The following is a 9,532-nucleotide window of genomic DNA, read 5'->3' on the forward strand; positions in this document are numbered from 1 at the left end:
TAAAAATTTAATTTGATTGATATTTTAATTTCTTAATTTAATTGCTTATTTTCATTATTGTACAAGTGTTTAAATATTTATTTAAATTCTTTATGTATATTAATTATTTAATATTTAATTATTTTACTGACACTTATTTTGATCATTTATTTTAATATTTAATTGCTTATTTTAATTATTTTACTGATGCTTAGTTTAATTTTTAATGTTTAAATACTTATTTTAATTCTTTATGCATATTGCTTATTTGATATTTAAAATTTTATTTTAATTGCTTTGCAAAAAAATTAATTTGATTGATATTTTAATTTTCTAATTTAATTGCGTATTTTTATTACTTTACAAATGTTTAAATATTTATTTAAATTCTTTATGTATATTACTTATTGGATATTTAATTATTTTACTAACACTTATTTTGATAGTTTATTTTAATATTTAATTGCTTATTTTAATCATTTTACTAATGCTTCGTTTAATTTTTTATTTTTGATTAATGTTTAAATACTTATTTTAATTTTTTATGCATATTACTTATTTGATATTTAAAATTTTATTTTAATTTCTTTGCAAAAAATTAATTTGATTAATATTTTAATTTTCAAATTTAATTGCTTATTTTTATTATTTTACAAATGTTTAAATATTTACTTAAATTCTTTATGTATATTACTTATTTAATGTTTAATTATTTTTTAATTATTTTACTATTACTTAACATAAAATAAGTAATTAACTTAAATTAGCAAATAATAAATATTTAGATAAATAATAAAATATTTATATTAAGCATTTCAAAGAAATAATTTTAAATACATAATATACATTAAAATTAAACAATTCAAATAAATAATTAAATATTAGACAACACAATATAAGCAATTAAATGAAATAATTAACTTCAATAATTAAAGAAAATAAATAATACGTAATTAAAAAAAATTGTCTGGGCCGTCGGGTGGCCAGGTCAACTCGACGCCTAGTTGACTGGGCAGTCTGGCGCCCAGACGGCCCAGTTTACTGGACCATCTCGGAGCGCCCGGGAGATCGTCGGAAAACTCCACTTTCGACGATCTCCACTCCATTCCCCCTCCCCCCAAAACTATTATCCTTACCCAAATTCCACATTTAAACCTTACACACAAGGATTTTTCAATACATGTATATAAAATCATGTTTTTTTCGAAAAATTAACAGAAAAACATGTTTTTTCTTGGTATTAAAAGCTTACATTTTTTAGAGAGAAATGACCAATTGGGTCTCCTATTTTTCCTTTTCTGTCGGTGCCTGGGTTAATGATGCTACAGTAAATTTCCTCTTTTCTTACTGTCTTCTCTCTCTTCTTGAAATGGCAATGGTAAATTTGGATTTTTCTTGGTTTTCAACATTTTAAACATTTTTGCCTTTTTTTTTAATTGGTCAAAGGCCTCTTTGGAAAATGGCTAGGTCAACCGGCCAATGGCCACTGTTTCCTCGTTAATTTGTCTAGATCCAGATAGGAGGCAATGAAACTCCTGCTTATTTCATCTGTTTGATTGAATTCACTTATTTTAATACATAATTACATACTTTTAATTTCACAAGCAATGTAATTGAGTCATTGTTAGAAGCAGCTTATAATTTGTGCTTAGAGAATATTAGCCCCGTTTGGCCATCATTATTTTCCATTAAATTATAATATATTTTTTCTATCTTATCAACCACACATTCTCCAATAAAATAATATTATATATAAACTCAAAAACTTTTTATTTTTTTTAACCATACATTATCCAAAAAATTACTATTCCTCTCATTATAATGTGGAATAATGGGGCCCAAACGGGCACTTATTAGATTCATCAGACTTAGCCCCTGTGTTGGCATTAATTTAAATCAAATTTTAATCTAAATTAAAGTCAAATAATCAATATTAATCACATATTTAACGAATTTATAACTTTTCAACCACACATTAATTTTTTTTTAATCAAAATCTACTATAAATTTAATTTTAATCCCCACCAATCTGGGACTTAATCTCCTATCTAAGGTGGATATGAGATATATTGCACATTGCACACCACTGATTTTTTTGTTAAACAATTGACTTGTAGTTGTTGGCATAGCATTGGACAGGATATCTCCTAGTCATTGTGGCTAGGAGATTAATTAACGTCAAGTTAGCAGTCAAGCCTAAGATCTTTGACAATTCAATGGTTGACTTGTTGACGTAGTGTTGCCACTTCATTGGACGTGATCTCCTACCCACAGTGGGTAGGAGTTATCTTGCCATTGGTAAAACTTATGCTTTTTGACAAATCAACGATTGACTTACTAATTTAGCGTTGACACGTCAGCAATGGACAAGATGACGTTTCATATAAATTTATTGGTGGATTTTAAACTTAATTAAAATGTTGAGATCAACAATAAAATTTATCCACGATAAATTAATTTTTTTATTCTCAATGTTTAAATTAATTTAGTTATTTATCATTGGTTTGGATTGATGTATTATGTTATCTTGCGTGGGTAAGTGGGGTGGGAGGACAATTACCATTCTTGTTCCATAGAGTTTTCCGGACGTAAGCAAGAATTTAATAATTTTCATTTTCTGTCCTACATATTTATTTTTCTAGAAAAAAGGGGCTCATAGAACCCCTCAAATAGGCACTACATCTACATAAAATTATTTATATTTTATTTGGCGGTTGCATATTGATAGGATGGACTAGTCAATTTGAAGTGGTAGGTGAGTAGGTACGTGGGTGTGTGCGTGTGAAAAAATATTTTTATTTCACATGTTAATTGCCCATATACTTCTACATATTTTTATTAGGAGCCAATTTCCAAGAAAGGTCTATGGGAATATAAAATTCGTTTTTGAATTGTTAAGATTATCTTTGACTGGATTTGAATATCGAACGTAGAATATTTTATAGCTCTAACGAATTAAAAATATCTATTGTTAGGTGCACTCATGGTTGACACAAGTGGGGAATGGACGGATGATGACATATTTAAAATAAAAATTAAACTTAGCTTCGACTTGGTTTAACTAAAAATCATATTCATAATAGATTTTGATAAAAATTAGTGAAATATGAAATTGAAAATTTGAGGATTAAATAAAATGTATAGTTAAAAATATGTTCAAGTAAAAAATGGAGGCCAAACAGGGACTTCATGAGATTACGTAAAAGCCGAACAAAGTGAAAGTTAACTATACCATAAGGGTTAATAGAATTGATCTTTTGTTTACAGTGGGTAAAAGATATTTTGTTCACAATTGCGTAACAACGCCACGTCAATAATTCAACTATTGAATTGTTAAAAATTATAGAACAAAATATCCACTAAATCCTCGTTTGGCTCCCATTAAATTACATTACATTCTATAATATATACATGTTTGGCACTCAAAAGATACAACCTGTATTCGTCTTTGATCTGTTGTAGCATTCACATTTCTCAAACTCTCTACTCTCCATTAATGGCGACCTATGGAAACCCTGCAGTCAAACCATTCATTTCGTCAAAGCTGATTGACAATAGAGTCGCCTCTTCTTTCAAATCAGGCGGCAATGTCCACTTTTTGCAGTCAGTTTCTTCCCAGAATCTCAAGATTTCGACAGATTATCAGAACTTCTCCAGCAGATCTGGAAGCCTCAGTACCAAAGCATTCTTCTGGGATATTTTCAAACCAAAGCCCGATTCTTCGAGATCAAGTAAACAACCTAATTTTCTTACATTGAATGATCGAATCCATGTTTGACTAATCTTTTGAAAAAAATTAAACTTTTGACTTGATTTTTCAGCTAAGGTTCAAGAATTGTATGTCTACGAGATAAACGAGCGTGATCGTGGCAGCCCGGCGTACCTGAAACTGAGCCAGCAGAAAGATGTAAACGCTCTCGGAGACCTGGTGCCATTCTCTAACAAGCTCTACTCCGGCGACCTCCAGAAACGGCTGGGCATCACGGCGGGTTTATGTATACTAATCCAACACGTGGCTGAGAAAAAGGGTGATAGATATGAGGCCATATTCAGTTTTTACTTTGGCGATTATGGGCATATTTCGGTGCAGGGTCCGTATTTGACCTACGAGGACACGTTCATGGCCGTGACTGGTGGCTCCGGCGTATTTGATGGAGTGTATGGGAAGGTAAAATTGCAGCAGATTGTGTTCCCATTTAAGTTGTTTTATACGTTTTATTTACAGGGCATTAAGGATTTGCCAGCTGAGCTGGTGGTTAAGCCGGTGGCACCCACACCGGCAGCTGAGCCGTCGGCAGCTGCTAAGGCGACTGAGCCTGGTGCCGTAGTTTCTAACTTCACGAATTGAGAATATGTGGAGTAATCCATCATTAGCAAGTTCAAATATTTATTTCTTAATTATGAATGTATGAATTGGTAGTTTGATGAAAATTTTATGCAATTCATGACGTTTCAATAATTTCCAGTTCATGGATTTTTCTCTAATAATTAAGAGTATTGGAATTTGTTTATTAGGAGAACTAGAACACTGTTTGTTCTTCAACTATAGTTAAAATTAGGGTATGTTTGATTGCGAAGATGGAATTTGGATGAAAATAAAATGAATTCCAGGGAATTGAATTACCTAGAAATTGTTTTCCTGGGAATTGTAAATTATTGTGTTTGATTGGTATAATTTTTCATGCGAAAAATGTTGAAGTAAAAGTGTATTTTGGTGTCCGTTTGTCTTTATTTTACATGGAAATTGTCAATTTAAGGGATATCCACTTCTACTATTATTCCTAGAATTTGTTTTCCTAACCAAAAAAAAAAGATAAAAAAAGCATCTATATTTTGGTGTTCGTTTGGTTTTGTTTTATATGAAAATTGTTAATTTTAAGAATATCTTCTTTTACAGTTGTTACTAGAATTTGTTCATTGTCAACAATTAAAAAAAAATAAAAAGCAAAAAAAAAAAGGTGTAAAACCGAAAATCATCTACGCCTAGGAAAGTAAAAGGTGGAATATCACGCTTTAAAGTGTTATACTTAGAAATTCATGGAAAATCAATTCTCTGGAAAATTTTGTCAATCAAACAGACCAAAAGTGGAAGTTGGAATTTGAATTCCAAGTTCTATGAAAAATTTCGTGCAATCAAACAGGGCTTTACTTATTGGTTTTAATTTAGATTTTTGTCAACTTCTTTTAGTTAAATCAAACGGGAATTAAAATAATTTTTTTAGTAGATTTTTATAAGAGTTGATTAAAATGTGTAATTGAAAAGTTGTGGATCGATTAAAATGTGTTATTATAATTAATATTTACTTTAACTTGAGATGAAAATCAGATTTTAATTCATACTAAATGTTTAAAGCACAACAGTGGAGCAAGCTAAGTTGTCCCTCTAAAATGAAAGGCATTCTGTCCATCTCTGTGAGACTGAGCTATTGGACCAAAAGGCCCACTAGTAAAGTCGAGCCAACTCATTAACCGGCCCATTACAAGCCTGGGCCTGTTACTGATCTGAGATTTTCAAAGAACAAGATTTGACTCTACTAAAAGTATGTACGGGAATGTTTATAAACAATTGTAAATGAGTTATTAAAAAAAATGGATTATACTTGTAAGTTTTATAAAATATGGATAAAAAGTGATTTGATAAAAAATATTTATAATTTAAAGTGATTATAAACAATTTTAAAATATACTGTAAAATATATTTCATTTTTCTAAGTCTTATAATTGGACAATTATTTAGAGATTGTCTTTAAGATGGGGGAAAAAACTAACGAGTATGGATCATAAAACTCATAACATACATGAACCTAGGATAGAGCAATGGAAAAATGAAAACATTGGCTTAGAACATTTTTTTGAGAAAAGAATCCAAATGTTAACTGTGGAAAATCACCAAGAAAATCCTCTGTCAATACAAAATTAAAGCATAACAATAGCTCTGGTGCCACAACTTTACAAGAACATTAACAAACAACATATTCTCCCGTGGATAGGTTTCAAAGAGATTGGATTAATTTTTGAATATTTCTTAATCGACTGAGAGAACGAGAGAGAGGAGAGTAAGGTTAGGGTGGTGACAAGACGGGTCAACCATTCCCACCTCCGTCCCATCGGGTGTTTTTATTATCTTACCTCATACTCATACCTAATTAAAGCGGGACGGGAAGGGGCAAGTCATCAGCCCCATTTTTTTCTTTTTATTTTATATTTATTTTATTTTTTCATGTCCTTAGTTAGTAAATATTATTACTTGTTTACCAATTTGTTAAAAACAATTTATGTTCTCTTTCAAAATGATGATAAATCTATTATTTTTGTTCAATAAAAATTTAAATTTGAAATTAAATTTAAATGGGACAAATAGTAGGGTAGGGACTATGTTTCCCGTACCCATACCCGCTTCGGAGCAATAACTCTCGCCCCATACCCATCCCATTACCCGGTTAGGCGGGTAATCCTCGCCCCATTTGGAGTGGGGCTCCATGGTTATTGGGTTGAATAGGTTTTTTTGCCATCCATAAGTAAGGTTTTGAACGTTGAAGGGCTGGGAGGAAAAAATAATAAAAAAATAAAACCCTTTTTATTTTACATTTTAATTTACAGGATTTAATTTGAATAAATTTTACATTTTATTAATACTATTATTAAAACTTAGGTTCCATCTTAAAAAACCAACATTATTAAAAGATGCTGCACAAATCTTTATATATTTGCTTATATTTCTGTAATTAGTTGATACGAAATTTATCCTTAACAAATATTGAGAATTTTAGGGAATGTTACCTTGTAATGTATTGGCCCTAGCTATTTTCCTAAGCTTTAAAATGTATGTAGTTTATTTACGTGCCAGCCATCTTTATTCTATATCTTTTTAATCGCATGTTAACAAAGTACGTCACTTATCTTGCCCAAAACAGTACGTCTAATAATTATAGATCCCCATAGGAGCCAGCCAATGAACCTGCAGCTACTTACAATTTATATTATCTCTTTCATTTTCAGTACTCACAGCACAGAATTGACTTTTGCACACACTACTTATCAAACTCATAAATCCATTTATAAGGATAAATATGAGATTTTGTTTCTCATGAAAATGTAATGAGCTCCAATTAATTTCCAGCTCGTGGATGTAACATTTATACTTGGTTAATTAGGAGTTTACAATTTTTGTTCTATAGGAATTTCAGTCAATTCAAGTAATGAAGTTATCATTCTATTTAAAACTATTGTCCAGGACTATCCATGATATTCTCGATTAGGTGTAATGATTCAGTACAATATATCTCCTAACAAATACCTGTCATCATTTCTATCCAAAATGATACTCTTATGTCAATTCTCACAATCACATGGCTATAACTCGTCCTTAATAATTAAAATAGACTTGCATGAAACAGTGTGTTCAAGTAGTTATCGAAAACATTAACTTAATACTTTTCTAACATCTCAAAGGTTATCTTTTAGGGATTCAATAAAGTTAGAACCGTGCTACAGTGTCTGCATGGATGATCGTGGGGTTGACATAATATACACACAGGGGGGATTGTCATTATTTTATTCATGGGAGACCCACTTTCGACATGTGAGGGCACGGTCACCTATAGAATCGTTTGGCTATTTCCATAATGTTATAGGGTTCAAAAGGTTATTAGTGAAAACTTTGAGTAAATTATATTATTGGTCACTTAACTTTACGTTGGTCCATGTTATTTCTAGCTGTCTAATCTTCAAAATGTAATTCAATGGTCCCTCATATTTGCATCGTGATATCAATCCATTAAGCCCCCATTTGGCCCTCAATTTTTGGTAATGTAAATGGGAGGAATAGTGTTTTTTTGAAAAGTAGGTGGTTGAGAAAGAAAGAAAAGTTTTTGATTTACGTATAATATTATTTTATGGAAGATTGTGTAGTTGAAAATAAAAGAGAAAAATAGAATGTAATGAAATGTAATTTAATGTGGGTCAAACGAGACTAAGTATACTGTCTTGATGGAATTGTTGATGCGCGCATTACAAGAATTAAAAGTTTTCAAATTACCCAAACACATCTCACAATGTCCAAACTACATGAAATGTACAAACTGACAAGACTAGCAACTACTTCATCATCACAATCACAATTTTGGCTCTTGTAAAATTAATAAAGTCAATTTGTTTTGTCCTAACCCAACCATCTCACTTAAATTGAGGCCCCATTCCATCAGAATGAAATTTTCTATTATTGTGATCAGGCTCAGGCTTGACATGATGTATTGACTATTGAACTGCGTTTGTTTATAATATTACTTGTTAATGCCCCAAATGCCCCTCCTTTTTCCATGTACGAATTCTTCCATTTTATAATATGTCCAAAGGGGAGAATCTTAGGGCAAAACTGGCTAATTTAGTGCAGTCAAATGAACAGAATTTTAAGGATCAAAACTCGCAAATTTTCAAATTGTTTAGGTTGGATCCGAAGCAATAAATCCCTTTTTCTTTAAGAAAACAAGCACATACGTGCACTTCCTTTGTTCTTTACTAAGACATGCTAAATAGACTTCTCGTGTTTGAAAGGTGGACTGCGAAATTTGATAACGATAAAAATTATGAATTCCAAGTAAGTAAAATAGAAATTCTATACTATGTTCTATTGCTATAAATATGTAGATGCACTATGTTCTATTTTTGAAAATCATTGTAGATATTAGCATGTTCTTAGAACATAAATGGCTTATTCGGTAATATGTTATTTTCAAAACAGCTTCACTTTGGTGTTAATTAGAGGTTCAAATTTCTAGGCTTTAGCAAACAACCTATTTATTTTATCACTATCTAGTCCATAATGTCAAACTTTGTAGCTTTATGGATGCAAATGTTTTTGAGCAGTCACCATGTCTCTATACACACACACACAATGACCATCGTTCACCTCTATATAATGTGACACCTTCCCTATGATAAACCTTTAATTTTTTGTAAGATTCTTAGCAATTTGATATTAAATTTGTATTAGAGTATGTAAGATTAAGAGTTTGCACATGAAAGATTAAGAGTTCGATGAATTACATTATTGAAATTAGTGGAAAATTGATTGTCGAATATTGAAAAGTCTCGTGACATTGATTGAACTACATGGAAGTTATAGGAATATAGAAGGGTAAAAGAGAATTTTACAATATATATTTTAGTGTTATTTCTATAAAACTTTTTGAGTAATAAATGCACGTGTAGAGTCGTACTTTACAATTTCTTTTTTATTTCCTTTTTATGAGAATTTATTAGCTAAAGACATCAGTGTTAGAGTTAGGATTTGACTTTGAGTCGCAATAACTCATGCTACTCTCTAACTTCTTGATTTTTCTTCACGACCGACAATGGTCTTCCCTTATAATCAATTTGCCATTTTTTCTTTACCATCCGATATTCTATAAATCCGAACTACAAAAATCTTTGGTACCATTTTCTTCTTGTTATGTCGATGATTAATATGTCATCAGAGTCACCATCTTTCTTGACCTTTAAACACAGTGAATCCACCTAAGGTCATCTCTAGCATCACACCAAATCTTGCACC

General features: G+C 30.8%; 1 protein-coding gene across 1 annotated transcript; it reads left to right on the plus strand.

The window, feature by feature from the left end:
- Positions 1-3,394: 3,394 nt before the first annotated feature.
- LOC111399032 (allene oxide cyclase, chloroplastic-like) lies at positions 3,395-4,602 on the plus strand. Its single transcript, XM_023026231.1, has 2 exons — positions 3,395-3,710; positions 3,801-4,602. The coding sequence occupies exons 1-2, from the start codon at positions 3,476-3,478 to the stop codon at positions 4,325-4,327; spliced, it is 762 nt and encodes a 253-aa protein (XP_022881999.1). The 5' UTR covers positions 3,395-3,475; the 3' UTR covers positions 4,328-4,602.
- The last annotated feature ends 4,930 nt before the right edge of the window (positions 4,603-9,532 follow it).

The sequence above is a fragment of the Olea europaea genome, chromosome 8, assembly GCF_002742605.1.
Source record: "Olea europaea var. sylvestris chromosome 8, O_europaea_v1, whole genome shotgun sequence".
Taxonomy (NCBI): Eukaryota; Viridiplantae; Streptophyta; class Magnoliopsida; order Lamiales; family Oleaceae; genus Olea; species Olea europaea.